Genomic DNA, 27,258 nt, shown 5'->3' with positions numbered 1-27,258 from the left:
TGTAACGGACGTTCATTTATATGTAAAAGTCCTGAACTCCAGCTTTAAGTGAGCATGTTCCTTGATTCAAGTTAAGGCGACCCACTGGCCAAAGTGCCACACTACTTGTAAGTAAAAGTAGTTACCAGATAGTCTGGTTCATTAAGCTTGATGCAGAGTAGACAGAGCGGCCTCTGGTATTTCAGTCTGTGAATTTTGATTGTCTTAAAAGACATATTGTTTCAGTTGGAGAAAACTTATAAGAAACTTCAACTTTAACTGTATGTTGTCAAGTGATTGTGGAAGGTTGAGCCTGAAGCCTGAATCAACCACTGTAAAACCTGTCTATTACAGTTTAATATCAATGGGTTTGTATTTGACTTCAATACGTGACAATAAAAACGAAAGAGAAGAAATTAAATAACTCCCTACATGCTGACTCTCGTTTAAAAAATGTAACCAGGACAGGAGAATCCTGACAAGCCACGACAAGACAGTCAACATTTTTTAATTATGCAAGACGGTAAATGTGTGGTTCACAGTACTCAACAACAATGACAGATATGATTCATTTGTTAAAAAGATTATTACCGCCAGAGGGCTTGTGATGACGTGATGTGATTGTCAGGCTCCTGAAGCTGCAGTGAGGATAGTGTGGGAGGTTTGATTCAGAGAGGTTGTTCAGAGCGGTTGTGCGGTTCTCCAGTGTGTGCGTGCCGTCCTCCTCCACAGCGAGGTGGCCTGAAGGTGAGTCACAGCACAGCTCATCCTGCCATGGTAGGTTCAGAGCACCTGCCTGGACAGAGGCTCCCTCCTTGGGCTCCAAACACAGAGCACCTGCTCACAGAGAGGCAGGGGGGTTAGCTCAGGTTTGACACATTCATGTGAAATATAGAATATATTCACAGTGGCCTTATATTTTAAATTTTGTACTTTCTGTGTACAACAGAACCAATTTTTAAACAATGTGAGCAGCAATGGAATAGTTCTCTTTTGCTGTCAAAATCTATTTGTACAGATGTCATGTAAGTTAAATAAAAAATATATATTTTTGTCTAAGGTTATGTTGAATTGTTAAAAATGTACCAACAAGTTGTTTGAGGTTTTATCATTAATAAAAGATATGTAATATTAACAGATTGTCATAGAGTAAAAGGACCAAAAGGCAAAATTGATGGGAATAAATTTGCGAACAAAAGCTTAGATGAAGGTCATTTTAATTTTTTGTCCCTTTGATTTTGGTTTCTATTCCCCAAAAGGTTTTGCAATATTAACAGCTCTTTTAAAATGAGGAAACAACCGATGGCCATGCTGTGAAAAAATGGAGAAAGAATCTGAGAAATAGACTAAGGTTTTGTTAGAGCACACCTGACGTGTTATTGATTTGGTCCAGGTGAAAGTCATCATGTAGGTTTGACAGCTGGTAGTGGATAATGTACTGTATTGTCAAAGAAGAAGTTTTCATTTTGACAGCTCTAACCACACAAGCCATACACAGGGGAAATCTGTCATCTGTAACACATATCTTAAGGATCCATGTGTCAATAATGGTATGAGACTGCTGCGTCCAGTGTCTCAGGATATAATATAGACTTACACATCATGCCCATTGTCAACTCTTCAAAAGCTGAGTGCTATCACAGAATGAAATGTCAGTTGAAAGCTGAATTGTAAACAATAATTGAAAAACCATTAGGTATTTCAGGATTCGACACAAATACTACCTTCATCTAAGAAGACTAACATTCACACTGGTACAAATCACACTGATGTGTTGTGACAGATTATAAACAATAGAGTCCTGTTGTATAAGATATCTAATGACATTCGTGTAGATGATGATTCATACATCTAAATATCAACACTGTCCAGATTTTTAAATGAAAAAAATGTTGCCTGATTGTACAAGAAAATCATTTTTGTGTGTGTCTACACAGAAAGCTAAACAGTCTATATTTTTTGTGAGCTCTTGTAAATGATATTTACAAGATTATTTATCCTTCATTGACCCTTAGATGTCAGTTGTTCAATATTTAAGGCATGTGTGAGGTTTGTAAAGAGCTATTTATTTATGTTTGGCATTCAATACCCATTTAAGATCAATAAGAGTTTGTAGGTTTTCAGGGATAAGCTATGGCATAGAATAATGTGTCATCTGCATAAAGGGAAACTTAGATTGATTTATAGATTAACTGATAATGATAATTAGAGAGAGGAAAAGCGATGCTGAAACAAACTCCTACATAACCTACAAAGATGTTTGACAGATTTTAAAGTTTCACTTAAGTCTTGTTTTTCATCAACAGCAGAAATTATATCATTTAACTCAGAAGTGGCGGCAGAAACACTGCTATGGCTGGATCTGAAGTCAACTTAAAACTTCAGCTGGATATTGCATGCATGCAAAGCAGATATCTACTACAATGCATTCAAATTACTTTGGCATGATGACATAATACAACAGAAGTACAAAATTAGCTGCTTGTGTAAGCTGCTATGCCAAGGCCTCTACCATTCCTGTCACTGCTGTTAACATTGTGTCCCTCCACAAGAGATTGAGGAGAGAAATACTATGATGTGTGATTTTGGATTGTTTGGAGCATAACATTCTTCTAATTTTCCACAAAAAACTAATTGTGAAACTTTCCGAGGTAAGCTTATCTCTTCACTACAGATGCAAGCAAGTTTCACATTGATTATTTTGAAAAAAGAAAACTAGTGGTAGTTGGAAGAAGACACCACACACACACTGAGAGGTCACAGATGTTGTGCTAGACATGGAACTCACCATGGGACACCAGAAAAATATGCATCAGGACTGACAACATTACAGACCAAACCCTGTAGAGAGACAAAGAGGGGATAAGCAATAATGGATAGATGGAAGTGAGAAACTGCAACAGTACAACATGAAATAAGAAGCAAAAGCAAACTAAAACTGAGACAACAGGTGCATAAAGAGCAAAAAACCTTTGCAGTTTAGATAGTGAACGAGCAGAAATTAAACAAGTCAGGTATCAAGGGTAGTAGTTGATTTAAGGTTGCTATATAAACATAAAGCAGTGTTTAACATGTTTGTAGCAGTAACTTTTAATATCTAAAACCCTGATGCAATTGTATGATCTATTTTCTGTGTTCTAGTGAATACTCTTGCAGCAGCATTTTGAATTAGCTTGAAATGGGCGTCAACTCTGCAGATTATGTACGATTCAAAGGAATCAAAATAATCTACACTTGATGAAATGAAACGAAACAATGATTATCTCCAAATCTGATGACAAAAGAAAAGCTATCATTCATGAGAAAACAGTGGGGACTTTGTATGCCACTTTGAGTAATCCAGTGCTGGGACACATGTGTTTGCCACAGTTCCGCAGTACAGTGGAAGAACTGGTTGACCAACTTCTCTGCAATGACTCATCTGACACAGAGCTTCTCCTGTGAAGCACTCTGACACAAGACACTGGACAGTAGCTTGCATTAATGACTCTTCTGCATTGCTGCCCAGGCTTGCTCAACTTTCAGTAGGTTATAAACAACTTTGGGTTGTAGGTGGAAGTAAACAAGCCACCATTACTCCAGTGACATCTCACTCGTAAACTCTTGCATTAACATTGTAGTGAGAGTGACAGTGTCTGAGTTTGAAGTATGTCCGTAAAATTGTGTTGAATCCACATATTGAAATATAGTCAATGAAGTGCAGCTGAAACAAAAGTTGTCTAATATAGTTTAACTTTTCAGCAACGTTTAGCCAAGTTATAACTGACATCTAGACACATTTACTCAGCTGTGCTGTTATCACCTGTTCCGACATTAAGGTTCCACGCTACACCATTATGCCACTTTCTTATTAATAAATCTTCCTAAAATGGTCTGTCTAAAACAATACTTTCTGCATAATTATGTTTTCTGGCAGTAATATATTCTGTACTATATAATGATATATATATATACAGTGTAGAACTGCAATGATTAGTTGATTAATCAAGCAGTCGATTGACAAAAAAATTACTCTGCTAACTATCTTAACAATTGATTAATAATTTTTTTTTTTTTCATTTTTCAAGCAACAAAGGCAAACATTTGATGGTTCTAGCTTCTCAAATGTGAATATTTGGTGTCTTTTCTTGTTATATATGACAGTAAATAATCAGTAGATTAAACAATAATGAAAATAATCTGTCCTGATATAATGTATAATGATACAGTATACCTTACAAAGGTCAGACAGACCGAAACGTTGTACCGGTGTGACGTTGTTCCTGTCACACATTCAGCTGAGACTTTAAGCATCAAAGAAGAGAATTGCAATTTTGCAATTTCATATGCTTTAGATTTTTATTTTATGATTAATGTTGCTAATTGGTTAATTTATAATCATAACTAATCATAATCCTTTGGAGGCTAGACAATGTTAGTGTTATTTTATCTCCCCAAATCCAAATAATACAATACACCTAATTTCAGACTACTGTTTTGAGATTGAACAACACCCACATTCACACCTTAATCTGTAGAAGGTATAATTGTCTATATACTGCAATACTTACATTGTGGTGTTCATAGCATGAGCATGGCCTAGCTGGGCTTTGCCTGAGGTGAATCTCACTGAGGAGAGAAAGAAAGAAACAGAGGGGGTTTTGCTTGAGGTGATTATAAAAGACAGATTTGAAGCAGTGCTACAGGTAAGAACATTTTGACTCTAGTAGGACTAAAGACCTGTGTCATGATTAGAATAAATGGGGGTATCACATAAAGGAGCAGCACTTGAATTAAAAAAAATACTCCTCGAAAAGGTGCAGAGACAGAAAGACGGCAGAGGCAATTTCTCTAGCAGTGGCACAAGAAGACACCAAAGGATTTCTCAGATGGATCCGATTTCAGAGGCAGATCTCTCACTGATGGGAACACCTCCCACTCTCCTACTCTTCCCCTTCACTAATAAAATATTCCACAACAGCTGTTCATTCATGACAATAGAAAATTCTGCCACTCAGAACAAGGGAGGAATATTGCAGCAAAATCACATCTTTATTTTGACCATGTCTCTGGTCTCCAGGGGTCACCAATATATGCAAGAATCATTTCAAAGAACGACAGCCCACAGTTAGATAAGAACGAGCTATTTAATTAGTATTCTCTCTGAAACTCAAAATCCAACCTTCAATTCCCTTCAGGACATTTTAACCATGTCTACCCAAACATTTCTTGTCTTAATAACAAGTTTTTTTCTTTATTTTGACAGATACTGCCCTTTATTATAAAGCTTTCCGTTGCTTGTTTTGATCTCAAACAAGAGCAGGGTGGCAATTAATTAATACAGTGTGACTTCACACAAGCCACAGACCACATCAATTAATTCATTGATATGCTAGACCAAAACAAACACAGCACACTATGAAAAACACCACAGTGGATGAGCTATAGTGTGTGGGTGTTCATGCCAAGAACTGTGTGTTCAGTATGTGCAGAGAGGTAATCATTTGCAAATCAATTTGTAAATGTGTTTGGAAACTTGTGCATGTGTAGAAGAGTCTGTCAGTGTGTTAATGTGTCATATGATCCTCTTGAAAAAGTAGCTGACTGTCACATAGGATGCACAAATAACCAAAAACAAGACAATTAATTGGATGCAAAGCACCATCATCTGCATAAGCAACGACTGCAGGACAAAATAACACGTGAAGAAGAACTCTGAGCAGCATCTCATGTATTTAATCACATTTGTTCCCACGTTTGGCACACACCTCTAATCGCCCTCAAAACAAACCCTGCTGACTGACTCTGACAACATCTGCAGCAGCAGGGACACGTAATGAAGTGTCAAGCAGAGTTTTTCATCATCAGAAAGAAACGTCTCTGTGTTACCTGGAACAGAGACTGCTGGGATTGATTTTTTTTTTTTTTATAAAACGTAATATTTAAATGGAGTTTGTGGTGTTATCTTAAAAACAGACAAGATTAAACATTTTCTTCGGTGCCAGTAACCTCAAGTCATTAAAGTTTTGAATTTATCACCCTGAAAAGTTGTCCATTTTTAAATGAAAGAGGTTTTTGGATCTCATTTGCAACTCTGTTTCTTCCTGAAACCACTGAAAAAAAATCAATTAAAACGACTTATGTTGAAGTAATTATTACATTCAGCATTTTACACATCAATTAATTTTCTGCGCCTTTAGCTTTTTTACCCTCACAGGCAGAAATGTCGATATAAGCCCCAGGTGGCAGTGACAGGTTTCACATTCGTTTTAAATTTGCATGTTAGATTAAAGAAGCCGGATCCTAGCCCCTCATTTGCACAAATACCAACAATAAGTTTCTTTGTCCTCTCCAAACCGGTGCTTTTAGGACTAGAATTCCTCTATTAAAGTATATGCACAGATTTATCACAAAATCTATACATACTGTATATATTCTAATATAATTATATAATTAAATCTAGTGGAAAATCAATAGAGAAAATGTTTATGACTAATATAACCTGGGCTAATTCAGCAAGCTCATGAATTAACCAATGAGATGTTCTAAAAGAAAGTTTAACCATACAGGGGTGTGAAACCATATTGAGACAAAACAGCAGTGAGGAGATAAAGAGAGAAAAAGGGTCCAGAAGAGGATGTCTAATCTATGCTCACGATATCTTGCAAATGGAATACAAAAAAAAATCTGATTATCTAAATTTCTTTGCTGTGTATCTCCAGCCTGCAGGCTTTGTTGTGCTATAAAAACAAACCTCATTAAGCTGATACAGCGAGTCAAAACCTTGATGCTCAGTTTCTCAGAGCTGCACACTTCTCACAGGCAAAATCGTATAACTACAACTTCACTATGATGATGATGATGGTCCATCCATATGTTTCAGGCTCCTGCTTCCCCCTCTGCTTTGGAAACAATTAGATTAGCCCATTTTAAAACTATTTTCCACATGCAAGGGAAGCTCTGTCCCCCCGGAGGACTCCACCTCGCCAACTATTCATCCTGGTCTGACTCACTACCCTGCCAGTCTCAAGCCGCGGCTTGTTTCCCCCCCTCATCATCATCAGCAGCAGCAGCAGCAGCAGCAGCAGAGGCAGCAACAGACGCAGCAGAAGCAGTAGTAGTTTGTTTCTGACAAGTTGTTACGTGAAATGTTAAATTACATGTGTCGTTAAGTTATTATTTCTGGTGACTCTTGTTTCTCATCATGAAAAGTGCATCAAGAACAATTAATTTGAGAGATATGATATGGGAAAAAAACAACACATCTCAATATCAGACAACATATCATAAACCTACTGTATGGGACAAGGGATCATGCAAAGCAGAGCGTTATTACAACAGTGCTGTTATTTGTGGAGGCTAGATGGAAAATATCACAAGGAAAAAGTACATCAGGTGTGAAAAAAACATTCAAGCTGTCAGTTTGACAGAAGTAGGCGAAAAAATCCGCATGAACGTGTGAAGAAAGAGGGACGAGTGTGAAGGAGCGACTCCAGACACACACACACACATGTGGTAATTAGAAACTTTAAATGTGAGATTCACTATTATTATATAATGTGACCTTACATAGCTCCGGTGGCTGGACTCTGGTCTTGTGGCCGCAGGTTTTCTTTCGTCCAAGTCAAGAGTTCATTCAGGTGAGTTTAAATCCTCAGTGAAGATGTGTGCGCCTCTGTAGCTCAGTGTCCATGTCTGAGACTGAGAGCGACAGCAGTGAGGAGAATTTCCCGGTGAGACGAGACGCAGCTGCTGTTTCCTTTACGTAACAGCGACCTGCCTGGCTGAGGATACGACTAGAGACTGAAAGCTCAAAGGAGGGGAGAGGCTCCGGCACACAGCAGCGCCCAGCCCTCCGTGATGCGTTCAGGAACACCTACGGAAACCCTACAACTTACGATAACCCACATGAAACGGCCACTTGTTCCGGAGTGAAAACAAAAGCAACCTGCGGGATAGAGGTGGAAAGTAACTAAGTAGTCATGTTTTCTCAAGTAGCCTTTGAAGTAGCCTATTTTTATTTTTATTTGTTCACTCATCATAGGTCTATTTCCACTCAACTATTTGGAATCTGGAGGCACTATTAAAGACAGCAGCAACAGTCAGGTGCCCATATGAACACTGACAGAGGTTTTGCTGGCAGTAATCATTCTTCCTGTTCATACTGGCTGTTAAAAGATTCCCTTCAAATGCTTTATTGATGTAAGTGATGGGGGCCAAAATCCACAGTGTGTCCACACAGTCATTTTGTGCAATTTAAAAGTTTATCTGAAGCTTATATGAGCCTTCAGCAGTCTGAGTTAGTCATATCAAGTGGATATAGTGTCTTTTTTAGCATAAAAGTCCCCCTTTGTTTTTCCTCAGACAGTGTTTCCCCATTGAGCTGTGTTGTAAGTAAAGACAAAAAGAGGAACTTTCGCATTAAAGACACTAATGTTGAAAGATATCTACTTGATTTGACATATTTGGATGGCTGAAGCTTCATATTACCTTGAGATAAACTTTTAAATACATCTTTGCACAGAAGGAGACTTGTGGATTTGGCCCCCATTACTTACATTGTAAGTGCATTATGAAGGGATCTTCTAATGGCCAGTATGAACAGGAGGAATGATTACAGCAAGAAAAACCTACTCCAATGTTCATTTGGGAACCAGACTATTGTTTTAAGAAAAACTGAAAAACTGTGAACCTGTCCTTTAACGTTGCAAATTCAGGTTTTACATTTAAATCATATGGCAATTTCTAAAATATGATGCTTTGTTACATTACTGCAGGAAATTTAGAGGGGTGAAATGTTTGTTTTTGCTTTTTGTTCCTTTGTGTATTTGCTTTTTGTCATTTATCTCCAGAACATCCCACTTTCAGCTATCATAAGGGATGTAGCACAAAATTCTGCTCCCTAGTCACATAGAGGTCCCCTTCCCTTCTTGATCTATGATTACCAAGCATCATTTTTACAAATAAGTGAGTCAGCAGCTGGGCATATGAATCTGTGGTGGTTCTGGGGTGATTGCTAATGAAGTCTGTAGACTGAATAAATACTTTAAACTACCACTTGAAGACTACCACTCCCGCTGACTGTATATTGATGATTGGCAAACTGTTGCTAACATGAGAGTAAATGCCTCAAGCTCCTCAGCATCAATGTGTCGTTATCCATTCTTCTGAGTTTCACTCCCTTCTGGTTATTATATCTCCTAAAACATAATTGACTTCTGTGAAAAGGTACGGTGTGTTAAAAGAAAAACCCCTTTAGCCACACAGTTATTCCTCAGAAGTCTATCATACAAACACTTCTTGTATTTGCATGGAACAGGCATCAACATGTTTCAACTGTGTGCAGGACAGTTTAGTTATTTCAAGCAGGCTTTCGCTGACATTCAACTTTTTTCTTTAATTTTAAATTCAAGTATCCCACTGTTATAGCACTGGAAAAAAGTCTGCTTGCAGATGTGGATCCTTGGCCACACCACTAAGTCAACGTTAGTTTTCCCAATGCAAACAGTCAGCCTGCTCAATAATCCGTTATTTGAATGGAAAGAATGTCTGTATCTCTATTAACCATACAGGGAATTCCCCATTAGAGGTCTGTAGGGTGAATAGTGAATGATTTTGTTGTCCTGGGTGATGTTGTCATATTTATACATCAGATTATGTTTCCCAAAACTTCCACAGAACACCAGTTGAAACTATAGAAAACACTTTGTAAATAATGTCTGGTATCCTCTAATTTATGCCTTTAATTTGCAGATGTTGAGTGTACAATCAAACAGAAACGTAGATGAGAGAATGCTGTATGCTGTATAGATGAAAGATGGTCCATGTCACTGGAAAACACAGGTGTTGTGACCAGAGTAAAGGTATGGATGAATAGGACCATGCTCATATGTGCTTATAGGTTTTCCATCAGTGTTTCCCACTGGCTTAGAGGATAAGGCTGGCGATTTCCTATATTTTTCTTATTGTCAACAAATCTCATGTGCAGAGCCAAACCAACAATAAACTGATCCTACTTACAAGTATATTGTGTGTGTATCCAAAGTCTGATACATCTTACCCCTTACTCCAAACAGCTCCAAAGACTAATAACAACAATAACCTTTTTTATTGTCTTGAGAGCACTTTGTAAGCCGAACACCACTGTGTGGGCAGGAACATGGTGCCATATACTGAGCTTCGCTAGCTTGTTGTGCTACATATTATAACCTCTTGACTTTGTACTATATTGTACATTGTAAATAACTATACCAAAACTCATCAGGGTGAAGGAACATGGTAATAGTTTTTATATTCTACGGCACAGTGGAATGAGATATATCAGGCTTTGGATAAACACACAATATTTGTAAGTAGGATCGGTTAATTGTTGGCTTGGTTCTGCATATGAGATTTGTTGACAATAAGAATAATATAGAAAATTGCCAGCTGTGTCTTTAAATATTCATTTGTGGTGTTGCTCCTGCAGACAGCATTGAATTAATAAAGGTAATACAGATTGCACACAAATCCGTCATTGACCTATACTTTCAATTATGTAGACTTTTGAAAAGACAAAAATAACTGATAAAATATTAAAAGAAATCTATATGAGTGTGCTGCCCTAATGAGTTCTATATAAGAGAAACACAATATATTTAAAAGCAAGCAAGCCCTGACTTGAGATTGTTTTGTCAACTGCTGTTTCCGAGGTTAATGAACCATCAAACTCAACTATTTAGCAAACATGGACATTCTAGAGATGTTCAGAGTGATGGAAAGTTTTAACATCTACACATCTTTTAGAAAGCTACTTCATCTGCTGATGAAGACTGATTGAAAACTAGTACCAACAAGTTGGTACTGTAGGTGGATTGTTTTGTCAATACATTAACAGCTTTAATGGAAAATTTAAACTCCACATAATGAACCAAAACACATCTGATTTTCTAACAAGAATGAATATCTATTTACAAATGCTTATTTACTACTGTTTGTCTTCTGGCGGTCTGTATGGTCATCTAGCTTTCTCTCTTCTCTCTCGATCAATACAAAAAGCTTCCCTACACATCAAACAGCTTGTCTTTGTCAATAGCTGTCTGCCCAGGTGTATCCAGGACTGTGATCTGCACAAATTGTCATGGTGTGATAATGTGTGACAGATAGATGTACTATAATGACAACAATAAATCTCTGGATATCAATCAGATGACAACGTTGCACATTTGTGGCATAATGGAAAGTATCACATAGTGACTGTGGTTGTCAGAATGAATGGATATCATGATGACAAGCAAATAGGTGTTCTATGGAGGTGGGTGTGAATCCTAATTAACTTGAGGTGTTGATTTACAGTACAATCCCACACTTTAGATTCCTTCTTCTTGGTATGCTCTCCTTGGACAATCCACACTGCTGGAGTAAAAGGCCACAGTGTTGTAAAAGTAGTAGTTATGTAGTTTATTATTACCACTATCCATCTGTAAATTCCTTGTGTGTCCATGGCAATTGTCAGACAAACAAAACAACAAAGGACATCACAGTTATAGACATACATTAAACAGCATAGTGCTCCATAACACCCCACCACAGCATCACCAACAATCAAAATCAAGTACTACAATAAAATGCAAGTGACACAACTCTCATATGACAATGATTGTTCATACCTTCCAGCTATACTGTTAGGTTAAATTTATGTTAAGGGAATTAATATAATCATTACAAGATCCTCACAAGTATAGTAAATTACTAGTATATTTTATTGATTTGTGGAGCCAAAACTCCAGTCCCCACATTAACAATTTATTTTAGGACTGGACTTGGTTTTACGGTTTAGGTTTGAAGCATCCATCAATTTTATATACTTGGGGAGCACGCTGGAAAGGTTACCAGTCCATAACAAGCCCACATTGACATGGGTTATTCTGAGCTTCCTATTCATCCAATATGGCTGTCTTTAGACTGAGGGAGACAACCCGGAACATCTGTTGGAAACACAGACACGGAGAAGGCATGCAAGTCCTCACAGAAAGGTGACAGCTGGCTGGCAGAAGGACGTTCTTGCAATGTATCAACATGCCCAGGAATTATGTGTAGGCTGAAGTTATGTGAAGGCAGGCAGATGTTAAAGTTAGGTTAGCCCACATGAAATGAATGCCAGTCAATTCAGTTTCCTCACACGTGTAGTACCACACGTTTTTGTGTGTGCTTCAGAGACACAGTGAGATGTTACATACCCGCAGTCACGATCAAACTTTATGACGTAGAAAAGATGCGTCATTGTGTGCTTGCATATATTTTAAGGGGGAGGAGATTCATTTGCAAATGGATTTCGTTGATCTGCGTCATTATGGAGGCACATTACTTCACTTTTACAGCCCACTGATTTTTACGGAGATGGATTCGACCCATTATTGTCAACAGCCTGGCTTTGCTCTGTCCTTGAATACTGCAGTGACTGTCAGGAATAAGCAGAGAGCATAAATTTAAAAAAAAAAAAAAAAGAAAAGAAAAAAAGCTCACAAAAGGGGTGAGGGAGTTCTTCTGAGTTAAATAAATACATCGGTAAAAATCCTAAATATGAATAACCTCACTGTTTGATTGGCAATAGAAGCTGATTTTGTTCAGATAAACACAGCCCTCTATTGTTACCACCTCTGAAGCCTTTTTTGCTTTAGACCATAAGGAGCATTGCTTTATGTTCTGTAACAAAGGACATCCCCACTAATAAAGGGCAACTACTGCTGCTAGCAAATTTCTCAGTGATATGCATCCAATTACAATGCAGTTATCATTCACAGAGGTCTGTTTTAGTGGTTTTCAGACATGTTTTCAGTCTGGTTTCTTAATATGATCGCCTGTATGTCAAAATATTATCACCTGTATACAGCATGTAGACTGAATATTTGATGTCCAGCTCTTTTCATATGTTGTTATCTCTTTTTCAGCAATACATCTACATTTGTGTGTGTGAGCACATTTTGGGCAACTGATAATGAGTCAAAGTCCTTTTACATGCCATATTTGGCTAGTTAACTTTTTAATAAATATCATCAATTTAACCTTTTAAGCAAGACAAAAAATGTTTTCCACCAAGAAATGTATTTTAAATATGATTTAATGCAGTATTACTACTATTTAACTTCTTCTGCTGCCATATTTATCTTTTTTTACATTTATCGAAGTGCAATCACAAGATTTAACTGACGGATGAATTGTAATAGCAAACGTGTCACTGTCATCTGCGTTCCAGTAGAAATCTGGCGCTGATGACTGAGTAACTCTGATTTATAACTTTTAAAAATGATCTATTTAAATCACAAAACATGTGCTGAACCTTTTTGGAAGCTACAATAAATGAAAAGTGATGAAGAATCAATTTTGACAGGAGCTATTTTTAACAGTGGAAAAACATGCACACGGTCAATGTTACTCAGAAAGTCAACATACTTTGGATTGCAGAAAAAGACTTAAGAAAACATTCAAATCCTGCCAATGCTCATAGTTTATGAAGTTATTCCTGTAAAGCATGATTACTAATGCTTCCACATCTGCCTTTTAATTCCTGCCTCCCTAAATATTTCTTTCTTTTATCTTTTGTAGCGTTAAAAGGAAATGTGAGAGTCACAAAAATTCGCTTAAAATGTTACATTCACTGATCAGAAAGATGAGGGGAAAAAGCACAACTGCAGTAGCAGCCTCACCTGCGCATTTAAAATGAAGGGATGACATCATCCAGTGTCATCATCCCCGACCAGCCTGTGAGAATGACATCATCCTTGTAGTATGTAATCCTCAAGTGAAAGTGAAGTTTGTGTGGTGCAAAAAATAAATAAATAAATTGGTAAAAATCCTAAATATGAATAACCTCACTGTTTGATTGGCGATAGAAGCTGATTTTGTTCAGATAAAAGTGACACAGCCCTCTATTGTTACCACCTCTGAAGCCAGGAAATTCATCTAATCTTGATGTTTTTTTTTTGTTTTAGATCATAATGATCCAATCTGCAGACCTATGAGATGGTCATGCTCTGTTTGGAGCATTGCTTTATGTTCTGTAGCAAAGGTCATTCCCACTAATAAAGGGCAACTCCTGCTGCTAGCAAATTTCTCAGTGACCTGCATCCTATTATGATGAAGTTATCATTCACAGGGGTCTGTTTTTGTAGATTTCAGACATGTTATCAGTGCTTTTTATTAATATCATCACCTGTATATCAAAATATCATCACCTATATACAGTATATACATTGAATATTTGATGCACAGCTCTTTTCATATGTTGTTATCTCTTTTTCAGCAATACATCTACATTCATGTGTGTAAGCAGATTTCGGGTGACTGATTTGACTGAGTCAACTTCCTTTTACATGCCATATTTGGCCAATTAACTTTATTTGATTCTGATAACATTTAAAGGTATACTATGCAGGATTTGTAGGTTGGTATTTGTTAACACAGTATTCAAAGTTGGCCCCTCCTCCCCAGCTCAACTAGTGATAGAGAGAGAAAGAGAGAAAGAGAGAGAGAGAGAACAGCGGCGGCTGAGTGAACTAGAGAGTGAATGAAGAGAGGGAGCGGCGCTTGCCAGAACAAAGCCATCAATCAGATAAATAAAATAATATTTTCTGATTGCTTCTCAGCAGTTACGTTCTAAAGCACAAACAAGGCAGTGTCTCTGCCGATAAATACACTGACACACACTTGTAGTGGGTCATAAGTGATTATTTACAGGGATTACTTTTGTATGAGTCTATATATTGTTTTTTTAGGAAAATCCTGCATAATATACCTTTAATATATATCATCAATTAAACCTTTTAACTGAGGCAAAAAAATGCTCTTCACCAAGAAATGTATTTTAAAATACTATTCAACGCAGTATTACTACTATTTAACTAATTCTGGGTTAAATCATGCTGTACTAACGATGACATCATTATCATTATTCCCATGTCATCATTGCTTATATGGAGGTGACTTGACAGCAGAGCTACATTAACACTGTATCATCATCATGAGTTAGCTCTTTCTAACAAACAGCCCTGTGTGCTGCTATGTGGAAGACACTTATGAATAATTAATCAGATTCCACAGTGCACCAAAAAAAAAAAAAAAAAAATCATCGCTGGGTCGAGGGCGGGAGGGATTACATACCAAGAGGGTGATGTCATGCTTGCAGACTGGTTGAAATGATGTCACTGAAGGGGGTGATGTCATCCCCTCATTCTAAATGCATGCATGAGTCTGCTGCAGTGTGATTCCCCTGCCAGCAGCCTGTTTCACATTACATCTCTTTGATCGCTGAAGGATGAAATGTAACCCGTTTTCACATGATAGGCCGTGAATCTCTCTCTCTATAAAAGGGAGGAAATAAGGCGGGAAATAAGAGCAGATGAGGGGACATATAGAGAGCTTGCTTTGCAAGAATAACTCCATACCATGGGCACTTTCAGGTCTTTGTCGCTGTTCTCTTAAATGGTATTTAGCTAAATATGCCTTTTCACTTTTTTGCAGAAAATTAGAGGAGAATATCAATACCCCTCTCATGCCTGTATGGTAAATATGAAGTTACTGCCAGCAACCAGTTAGCTTAGCTTAGCACAAAGACTGAAAGCAAGTGGAAACAGCTAGCCTAGCTCTGTCCAAAGGTAACCAGCACCTCTAAGGCTTAGTAATTAACACATTGTGTCTTTAATCCATACCAAACCAAAAGTGTAAAAATGACAATTTGGTCCCAAGGAAGACTCCAGGAAGCTTTAGATGTGCAGGTTGGCAGATTTTGTTACCTTTAGACACAGCCAGGCTAGCTGTTTCAGTTTTTGTGCTAAACTAAGTCTTTGTGCTAACTAACAGTCTCCTGGTTCCAGTTACATATTAAACAAACAAGAGTAGTATCAATCCTCTCATTTCACTCTTGACAAGAAAGTGAACAGTAATTGCCAAGATGTCAAACTCTTCCTATAAAATTCCACAACAGCTTGACTCTGAACAAAGTTGACTGTTATGCTGCCTTCAAAAGGAACTTGTGACCTTGTGGTTACGACATGGGAAGTCGTGTACACAATGTGCTTGGTGTTTTAGTGTTTAAGTCGTGAGACCATTGCTGTTAGGAAACATGGATATAAACTTGCCATCCACCGAAAAATTAACTTCCATGGCAACAACACAAAATACCCACTTCGAAAGTCATGAATACCACAAGAGAGCGTCGTTCAAATGGACTCTTCTCGTGAACACAACCCCATTTGAAGGCAGCATTAGTGTGAATAAGGATGTCCTGCTAAGTACAAACCCAAACAGCAAGTCCAGCATCCTTTGATTTAGGCCTACATACAGATAGAACAGCAAATCGTATATGCAGTTATAAGCAGCTCCACCTGACAAAAAAGGCTTTCGTCACGGCCAGGAAGAAGTTAATACCCACTGCTCGGATGTCCACTAGTCCGCTGATGTCTGAAAACTAAAAAGTGGGTCATCTGACTGCTCCCTGTCCTCTGGGAGGATTGCATGGAAGAGTCTGTCTCAGAGGATAGTGAGAGGAAATGGCCAAATTATGTGGAGTTCAGCAGAACTGAAGTGGGGCAAAACCTTTTAATTTGACAATCTATAGGGTCATTTTTATACATTCATTTCACTCCTTTCTTACAGGTAAAGTGGAGTACAGCATGTGGATCAAAGCTGATCACTTTCTGCACCAGGATACAATGCCAGAACCTACTGAGAATAAAAAATATCCATCACTCTACACCTCTACATCAAGATGCACAAGTTCTTAGGTCTCTTCAGTCAAACTTTAAATTTTCTAATTTTAAACATGCTAAGGAGTCTTTTGAGTGCTATTTTGCAATTCAAAACATCTCAATGTATTTATTTTTAATTTCTTGATTTTATTTTTTCATATATTAAATTTTCTGTTCATAGCTAGAATATTTGTACAATCAATCTCTGTGTTTTCATCTTTGTGGAAGGTATATGTACTGGACACCTCAGTCTTATTTCCATTGGCAGTGTGCCCAGGGTCACACTATGAATGTCCCTGTTATTGAGAAATGCAGCTTTGCCTCCTACCAAACTGAAAAAAGTGTCAAGACAAGATGTGTGTTAAGTAGTGGAAAACTTTATTAATATGTCTGAGAGTCGACCAAACTAACACTTCTGTGGAAGACAACTGCTATCACCTCACGCTCAGACTTTGTATTTTATTTTACATCATCTCAGAGAATGAGCCTAAGTCTGAGTTCACATGCTTGTTTATATCATGAATTTATCATTATGCAAGCAGTAGTATGTGCTGACAAAGTTTAAGTGTGATGTCTTTTCCAGAGCACAGCTGTATCACATCTCCTTGAAAATTACGGCTGCTGAAATACAGGCTGACACTGCGTTTGTCACAAGTTCTGGTTAATGTAGCCAATATCTAAATGGACCAAATGTGTAGACCAACCAGCCAGAGAGCAATAAAATCTGCTGACATCTGCCAATTTGTGAACTGACCGAGGTAATGGGATCCAAACACAAATCTGGATCATGAGATTCTATGAAATGAGCATAGAGAAGGAGGTTCTGTGCACAAACTGGACACAGTTACACCTACTGGTCATGTGACCAGGTTAGCTAACAGGTTACATTCAGGCCACTGACTGTAGATTACATTTAGACAATTAACAGTAAGAGGAAATACAAACTCCAAAGAAAATACCAAATGCCAATATCATATCATCTGCAAAAAAGCTGAGGAACTGAGCTTCCTGCTGTCTCTCTCTTCCTTGAAATACATTAGCCCTGTGTGAATGTCAACAATAGTTATTAAATTCACAATTGTCAGGAGACGACACAGTATTTTTCCACTGAATTAACAGAGAAGCTGTTCAGCTGCAGAGCTGAACGAAAGACGCAGCACAGCACCTGCCAAACATCAAGTCTTGGGAGAGAAGAGACAGAGAACATGTCAGAGAAGCAGAGGAAAAAAAAGAGAGTGAGCCAATGTAGGCTGTGAGCAAACCACCATATGGCACAGCAACATTTAAAAGGACCTGATGTACTACCACTGACTTAAGGCATGGTGTCGTTTCACTGAATCACAACAAATGACAAACCATTCTCTCTTTTCTCTTTTTCGATTTTCATTGAATTAGTAAACTGACAGAAAATTAACCAACAAGAATTTGAATAACTAATTAATCAGGTTATCATTATAAATTGAATATCTTTGTGGTTTGGGGCTGTTGTCAATTTGAACACTTCACCTTGCAGCCTGAGCGTTTTTTACTATTAAAGACTAAATCATTGCTCAATTCATGGAAAAAAAATATGGAGAAATAAATGTATCTTGAGAATAATCATTAGTTGCAACACTACTTTACCGTTTTCTTGCTCTGTTTCTCATATGGAGGTTTGCCTGTGTGTCGCAGCACAACTGGAGCTGAACTGAGGTGATGTACACACTTATGATGCAATAAACCCACCCAACCCAATCACTAGGCATGTGTGTGCTTGTGTGAATGCACTTAGCAAAAACCGCCTACAGTAAGTATACAGCCCTTATGTCTCACAGGAGTTAACAAGACAACCGGAGCTAATAGATTTAATGGGTCTTATCATCAATAATACACTAACCTGGAAAACACAAAAGGCTGTGTTGTCAGGATTTTGTGGGGCCACAAAATGTCTGCAGCAAGGCTGTAGGGTGATTCTTAGCATCAGAGACAAAGCACAGGACCTAAGGGGTGATAGTATTTCTTATTCATCTTGTGGTCATTCTTTTCTTTCTTTCTATTTCTCTGTGTCTTACACACACTGTGACACAAACACACATCAGCACACAGTTTGCAGCAGTGTGTAACACGATGATGCGATGAAATGACAGCACCGTATTGACTGTCTGCTTGTTCTTTGCGCTGTCAAAACTGCATCATCAAAACATGATGGAGTCACTCATAAAACCACCATCACAGCCTCTCCCCGGGACACAATCTCCACCTTGTTTCTGCGTACACACACACACACACACACACACACACACACAGAGTCATACATTCAACTGTTCAGTCACTTGTTCCACACCAAGTCGGTTATGCCCTCGTTCTCTCACACAGCTTCCCTCTCACTTTCCCCTTTGAGAGAGAGAAAATGTGAAATTGCAAGGGAGTATCTCTCTCTCTCTCTCTTCTTTCCATCTTCCCAGAAGAAAACAAATATGGAAAGAATTAGAGAGAAAGACTGAAAGGGAGAAAGTGCTGAGGTGTCCCATGCCAAGCCTGTGCGTCATCAGATTTTATTATCTAAAATCTAGTGAGCCGTCTCCTCTAGCCAGGACAATAAAGAAACAGTGAGGGAGTCAAGCAGGAGACTGTAATCTGGTGACCGATCAAAGTTGTGTTGCTCCTGTTGTCAGCTTGTTATAAGTTTTTTACTGCTTTGAAATCAATTCTTTTGGAAGAATTTGAAAGCTATTTTAGGAAATTGTCCTTTTCTACTGATTTTAACAAACAACAATCAACAAACAAGAAGCCATGCTAGCAGCTCTGTAATGTTGTGCTTTGAGCAAAGTGCTAATATAGGCGTGCAAACAAGACCATAATGAAAATGTTAACATGCTGATGTTTAACAGGTATGTTTTTTGTTGTTTTTTTTACCAAGCTTGCAGTCTTAATTTAGCATGCTAGTATGCTAACATTAGCTAATTAGCACTAAATACGAAGAGCTGAGGTACAGCTGAGGTGAATGGGAATGTTATTAGTTTTGTGGGCAGCCTATTTGATTATAAACCAGCAAATACTGGACAAATGAAAATCTTTACCGGATAGTGATGCCAAAGTTATTACAGTTCATTCTGTGGGGACCATTAATGTCTGTGCCACATTTTATGATGATCCCTCTAGCTGACGATGAGATATTTTAGCGGATAATAGAAAATTTTGACCTGTTGGTGGTGCCAGATGAAAATTCAGAAAATCATTAAAGTAATTTCCATTCTCTCGTAACCTTTTTTTTTTTTTTTGAAGATGGCATTGGCATTTTTGCCTTTATTGGATGGTAGGCAGCAAAGAGGCAGACAGGAATCAAAGGTAGAGAGAGAGAGGGGGGTATGACATGTAACAAAGGTCCCTGGCTGTGGCATCTGCAGTAACCATTCAGCCACCAGGGCACTCCATCCTCTGGGAACCTTGAATATCTTTACCAAATTTCATGGGAATCCATCTAGTATCTGTTGAGATATTTCAGTCTGGACCAAAGTGGTGGACCGACCAACACTGTCATCACTATAGTGCAGCTAAGACTTCCATTAAAGGACCCTAGAGTAGATAGGTTATAAGTGTGGCCTGTGATTAAGTCATTGCCCAGTGGACACATCAAACAATAACAGCACACAATAAAGCAATAGTGTGCAGATTGTGACAGTAAAACTGATCAAATAAATCTTGTTTTTATCAGGTCATTCATCACTCAGTCTTCATCAAACTGGTTTTTATTATAAGGTTTTGTGACTTCCGCTCTTCATATGAAACAGCAGCTTGAAGAGGGATAATGCAGGCATGGGCTGTTAAAAAAGAGAAAGACGAAATATGTGTTGTTATAAATTTCCTTTGTAACAACAAAAATAAATCACTGGCACTTGTATCAGCCTTCCAATCTCACACTGGTCCAAATCTAGTGTTCAAATCTAGACAGATGAGGTCTGTACCTTTAGACCACTTAGTGAATATTTGAACAATAAATGGTTTTAAGATTGTTTTCTGAAATGTAGATGAATTAAGAGTGGCTGCAGAGTTTGGTTTCATATCAAGACAGTAGCAACATGTTGGGTTTCCAAGCCACTGAGAATCTCACACGTCTACATAATGTTCCCAACTCCCCAACCACCCACTTCTGTCTGCATTGGGTTGTTTTCATTCAGCGCCCACTCGCGCAAAAGCAGACTGTATTAGACAAGCAGCAGGCAATAATATCCAGGCGGCTTTCTCTTTGAGTCATACCTAGGTCTCTACCTTAATGTCTTATTGAATCCTCTCAGCGGAGGAGAGAGCATCAGTTTGGCACCGTAAGCCAATCAAATTCTCTTATTCTTCTAAATGAAAGCTCTGAGGTCATAAAGCCTGCCAGGGAAGTGTCATTCAAGCGTACTGAAGCAAAGTTTCTCAGTATTTTTCTGAATGAAAGTGTTCTTTCTGAATCAAACTCCCATGGCTGGGGCCATAGAATCTCATATATTGTTTTGTTTTATTTTGCATTCAAATGTTTTCCAAGAAAACATGGTTTTCAAATGTGGTTTGAGTTGTTTATTGTTGCTTGAAGCCATGAATAATTTACAGCTTACATCACAACTTGCAACACACCTATGGCAGAGAGTTTAGTTTTTTTAAGAAAAAGTTTGCTGGCCAACAAAACACTGAAAAGTAGGATATAAAAGGCAAAAGAGATTGCAAACAAACAGAATGACAGGAATACTACACATATACTACCTAATGGCATCATGTCAGTTCATCTTGGGTTTTTGAAACAGTCTTGTTTGTCCACCTTGTTTTTTTTCTAGCTATCCATTCCCACTACATTGAAATAATGCACCTTTTTTTAATTTATATTTTTGGGCATTTGTTGTCTTTAGTGGACAGCTGATGATAGATAAGCAGACAGGAAACAAATGAAGAATGAGGGGCATGGCATGCAACGAAGGTCTCGAGCCATGATATTAATGCATCTTGACATTTCTGATGACTGACACAGATCAAGCAATGACTGAGGAGCACTCAGTTGGAAACCAGTGTGTGTTTTTATGTTCCTTAATAAAATAAGTTACCACAAAACACAGCACAAATAGGAAGTGAGAGTGAATTAGTGGAAATGGACAGCACAGGTAAGAAAGTGCTCGTATGTGGAGGATAAATAAAGATTTAAATAATGAAGAGGACAGCGATAATGGAGATGAAGCAACACACCGAATTAAGCAAAGTGGAGAATTTCATTTCACTGGAAGTCCGTGATGTAGATAGTTTCCAATAAGTATAAATCAGGTGAAGTCTTCCTAGAATAGTTGCGCTGCTGTACGGTTAAAAGCATTATTATTATCCTATGCCACAAAAACAACAACTGAGGCAAAATACTTTGTTTACAGACCGTCAGCTCCAGAACATTTGGTCATGATGTGACGATTAGGATTGTGGATGATTCACAGGACTGCAGACAGACAGATACTGCCAAAAAAAAAAAAAAAACCCACTCATGCACAGATATAACTGATAGCGGAAGGCTACATTAAACGTGATCCTCAGCCAGTGTTGCTATGGAGATGAAGACATTCCACTTTGCGTTACGTTACAAAACTTTTATTTACCATTATATCAACTACTTACTTTTGATTACTGAATTTATTCCAGACTGATTAAGATTTTTGTGTGCAGCTGGTTGATGGATCCCCTCCCCTTTCACACACACACACACACACATATATGTGTATCAAACGCTGAGGGGAATGACAAAGCATTGGTATTTTATGACCTGGGAACGGGTTAGGCCTTACGTGACATCTGCTGCTTGAGATAAAGTGCTGTCAGACCAAAGACATGCGGATATGCAGCCTAAAATGGAAACCTTACAGTTCCCTGTGACCTTGAATGACAATAAGCAAGTATAGAGAATGGATAGATGGAACTAGTTATTAATAAATGCTTTTTGTCTTCCATTTTAAATTACCATCTGTTTTGACAGAGTAAAAACAAGTTTATCTAAGATTTTAGAAATACTGAGGTCATCAGCCTAAACAAAACACACTCCTAGAGACAAAAAAAAGTCTTAAAAATGTTGTAATCGTTTTGATTTTATTTATTAATTCAGATATATTCCCACGAGTTTTTAATTCATCATTTAAACAGAGCTGATATTTCCTCTATGGATGAATGTTTGCCATGTCACTTCCACTTTTCCATGCTATCAAAGTCTCTACAATCCCGATATCATCATATCTGAGCAACAATCTTTCTGTCTGCATTCCTTGAGCCAATCAGTCTCTGGCCTGTATGACAGATACCTACTATTGCTCAATCCACCACTTTCCCATCACTACTGTGACCTCCAAGATGTTCAACTGAAAGTTTCTATCAACCACCTGCGTCTAGTCTCCTGGGGATCAATGCTGTTCCATCTACTATCGCCATATGGGGTTTCACTCAACGAAGATGCTATCAATAGAGTCTTTCTCTGTTCATATTGTTATGCAATTCCCAATTGATCTCTCCTTATTGAACTGCTCAACTAAAAAAACTCTTTCTCAAATATTTTTTAAATAAACTTTATCTCCATTTTCCCCGTAATTGTAATCAGTACCCGAAGGTTACATAGCTGTTCTGGGAAATCATTAGAAAATAGAAAATAAAGTATTTGTTTTCCAACATTAATTAAATCCTGGTGGAGAGATATTTTTTATTAATTTTGTTGGCCTAAAATGAATCACATCTAAATAAAATAAATAAACTAAGTGTAAAAATACTCGAATCTGCCTGAAACAACACACACCATGTACTTAACTGTAGAATGTAAAAGCGTTGCTAACCCCTGAAATTGCACATAAAAAAATACTGTTGACAAGATCTTAGTGTCCAACAGCCCGGCCAGCAGAGTGGACATGAAGATCAACTTTTAGCTCCTGTGTAAATTCAGCCCTAAAGGTCCAACTGAGCAAACAGCACAGTACAGAAGCCTCTCATCACCATGGAGATGTCTGTGACCATAATCTCACCTTTGGCACTCCTTAGTTTAAATAAACCAAATGGGTCAAATGGACAGCAAATTGCACCCTGCAAAACGACCGCGGCTGTTAACTCTGACATAGATTGAAAAACAGGAGGTCGAAGCCAGTCTGGTCAGCTTTTGCCCGAGGCTCATCTGAGGTGTGTCTGTGGTCAAAGTACCTGATCTCAGGCAGCAGCTGGCTCTCATGTTGAGACACTTGTTTGAACATGAGGGGTGACGATACAACATTTCTGATATCAAGGTAGAGCTTTTAGACGGAAAGCTAAATCAGGACTTGATAAAATTTGGATGGATTTTCAACAGAAGCTACATATTTTGTGATTTTTAAAGGAAAAGCTGCTTTTTTGGAAAGTGAAATGAGAAAAAAAAACATTGTCCTTGTGTGTGTCGTGTTAAAGGAATAGTTCAACATTTTGGGAAATCATTATTTGCTTTCTTGCAGAGAGTTAAGATGAGAAGATCAATACCATTGTCATATCTGTCTGTTGAATATGAAGCTACTGTCAGCAGCTGGTTAGATTACCCTGGTTCTGTCTAAATATACAAATCTGCCTAACAGTGCCTGTAAATCTTACTAATGAATTCATCTGATGACTCCAGGAAGTCACTGCTCCCAGCCAGCACAAACCCCCCCTTAAAACTGCCACATGACATTTGTACAGTTTGGCTTTTGTACAAATTAAACAAGTGTGATATAACATGTTGATTAGAGTGTTTTAGAGGTGTGTTTTTAAACCACTTTAGCTGTTCTCCCCTGCTTCCAGTCTTAATGCTAAACTAGACTAAATATATCCTGACTCCAGCTCTTTTACAATGGATTTTGATGGGCTTCCATGTTTAAATATGTACAAACAAAAGAATCAATAACCAAAGATTAAGCATGAGTTCATGTCTCCAGGAAAAGATACAACAGAGTTATGATCTCTGTGGTTCCTGTTGTGCTGCCTCATTCAAATTTGAAGAAAAAAAAATGTAGAGAAATAAAAACAACAGAAGCATAGGTTTATCATGACAAAGATTTTGGGATAAAAGAGTCCAAGGGAGGGAAAGAAATTGCTGTTTCAGAAGAGAGTCTGAAGAGAATACAAGGTTGAACCAATATGTTTCTTCACAAACAAACAGCAACACAAAAACAACTCTAGTGACTCAAGATTAAATGAATAAGCAACAGTCAGATGGGCAGGGTGCGTGTAGGGTGTCATTCATCTCGCAGCTGCAGCTTGTATTTTATGTCGTATGAAATGTTATAACAGTGATTGAGAAAAATTACTCACCAGCTGCCCCATACTCGTAGATCTCGAGAAGTACAACATAAAAAATAAAGTTTGCCTTCCAGCTGACATCCTTAATACATGTAGTAGACTGGGACCTGACATTGTCAACAGTACTTGCAGAGAAAGTCCTATAGACGGAGAGCTTTATGTGGATCAGTGTGTCTCTGGGCATGAGGGGCTATTTCTGACCCGGGGTGTCAGAATACACACCAATCCCTCACAACACTGTACACAGGCCAGGATGGGCATGCATGTACGTGGCAATACAATCTGCATCTACGGGCTACAGGTGTAAGTGTACTGTAGAAGTGTGGATGGCATGGGGATTAGATTTTTCTGGATAGAAGCCATCTCTATTTTGGACTGGATGTTTATATTTGTAGCTGTGGGCACACTGGGATTTTAGACTTACAGACTTAGAGGAACAAGAGCTCTATGCAAAGCCTACCCTCTGTCAGTGGTCCCCTTTTAAATTTTCCCCTCTAGTTGAGGCACATAGGGGTTTTCTGTGTGTGCACACACTTGATCCCGTAATTCCTCTGACGCATGCCTAGAGCAGCCTCTGAGTTGCAATGCTACACCATTTACAGCACCCTCGCTCAACCTTGCACTGATCCTGACCGGGTCAAACAAACTCGGCGATACAATCTCTTATCAGTGAGACAGAAAAAAACTTGATATCATGTTATTGCAAGCACAAAAATAAATCCTGTTTGTTTAGTAGAGTGTGGAGTGGCCACTGCACTGAAACAGACACAAAACTTGGAGCTCTATAATCAATATTTTTATTACAACAATGGATCAAATGATTACATGTAATGTGAAAGGGGTCACTCCTGGTGACAAAACAACAGAGAATTATCATCAACTCTGCAGCTCACTGATTTGGATTTACGAACCGTAGTTTTACTGTTTTGATTCACTCTCCCTGCTCTTAGCATCGTTTTGGGCCACAGCGGGCAGCTCCGATAAAACTGTACGCTGCCCCTCATCAAACAGCAGACAGACAAAGTTACAGACTCGCTAGAGAACATAGTGGAGCATTTAACAGCTAAAAAGCCAGGAGTTGGTGGGGAGCAAAACACAGCTAAAAAGAGAATGATTGTTGGACTTATAATCATCAGATGGACAGAAACACGAATTCAAATGAATGCTAGTGTTGCTCTGTATCTGCTGAATGTGTAAATAAGCACGTAACATGTTCACCATAAAAACTTTATAAATTGATAATATGTCAGTGTTGTGTTAAGTTACAGCTTGTTACACTGCCCTCAAGTGACCAGGGAATGAATGCAGGTTTATTGGTGCGCAGGACAAATCAAAGTGCAAGATTTAACTTGCATACATCAAGCAATCCAGGAAGTCCCCAACTGTAGCTGCACATGCTGCAAACAGTTACTGTTTCAAGTTTCAAGTCAAAGTGATGATCAGGTGGACCTGCAGAGAGAGGAAGCAGTGAAGAGCTTGAGAGGCGAATAGCAACAGACCCTAACAACAGCCATTTTAGAATTCAATTAAAACTGTTTCTGAACGCCTATAAAAGTTATTATTAAAGTTCTGTTGTATTTTTCCATCACAGCTGCAGTTACATCTAACCCATGCTTGTGAAGTGGCAGAGCCAGAAAGGGAGCCTATTTTTAAACTGCCAGTAAGATACTTCACTGCAAAACTCTGCTGACTGCAGCAGTTGGAGAGTTGACCTGCATGACACCTGAGTAGTTTAAAAACCCCAGATAGCCTTAAATCTTGACCAGAATCTTGATTATCTTGTATTTGTATGAAAAATCTAAGATGAATGCATATTTGAACATCACCTGTTTTTAAGTTTTATGACACAAAAATGATACGAACACGTTTTTTCAGCTCCATCCTTAAAAACAGGTTACCAGAAGAAGGCTTGCATTTTCCAGATTTAGAGATTCAGGGTTGCATAGTGTTGAAACTGTACATGTTTAGTGTATTTTCTTCAAAAGAAAACCAGTTTGGTATATGTATATATGTTCTCTGCATCTCAGTAGACATCTGGCTTCTGTTGTCATACATTAAGATAAAGCTTGTGATCTGTTGTTTGTTCTCATCTGTGAAAGATGCACTTGAGCAGGATATGCCAAAAACCGCACTGAAACCTAATGAAATGTTCCATTTCTACTTCCTGTGTGAAATCTACACACCCAAGCAGCAATATCACAGTCTCCTGGCATGCAAGATTCACATTCCTATTCATGCACATACACACACAGACACAGACACAGACACACACACATACCAAAGCAGCATGATACTTCATTCTTATTGT

At 38.2% G+C, this 27,258-nt stretch overlaps 1 protein-coding gene across 1 annotated transcript in view; it reads right to left on the bottom strand.

Moving 5' to 3' along the window:
• The window catches only part of lepr (leptin receptor), a 45,708-nt gene extending 20,591 nt beyond the window's left edge, over positions 1-25,117 (bottom strand). Inside the window, exons 1-5 of the mRNA XM_044361539.1 lie at positions 24,963-25,117; positions 22,057-22,133; positions 4,530-4,587; positions 2,768-2,820; positions 571-816 (exon numbers count right to left, since the gene is read on the bottom strand). Of these exons, the coding sequence (XP_044217474.1) occupies positions 571-816; positions 2,768-2,820; positions 4,530-4,587; positions 22,057-22,081 (382 nt within the window). The 5' untranslated portion in view covers positions 22,082-22,133; positions 24,963-25,117. The remainder of the gene's footprint in view (positions 1-570; positions 817-2,767; positions 2,821-4,529; positions 4,588-22,056; positions 22,134-24,962) is intronic.
• Between the last annotated feature and the right edge of the window lie 2,141 nt (positions 25,118-27,258).

The sequence above is a fragment of the Thunnus albacares genome, chromosome 9, assembly GCF_914725855.1.
Source record: "Thunnus albacares chromosome 9, fThuAlb1.1, whole genome shotgun sequence".
NCBI lineage: Eukaryota > Metazoa > Chordata > Actinopteri > Scombriformes > Scombridae > Thunnus > Thunnus albacares.
This window is presented reverse-complemented; position numbering and strand designations above follow the sequence as displayed.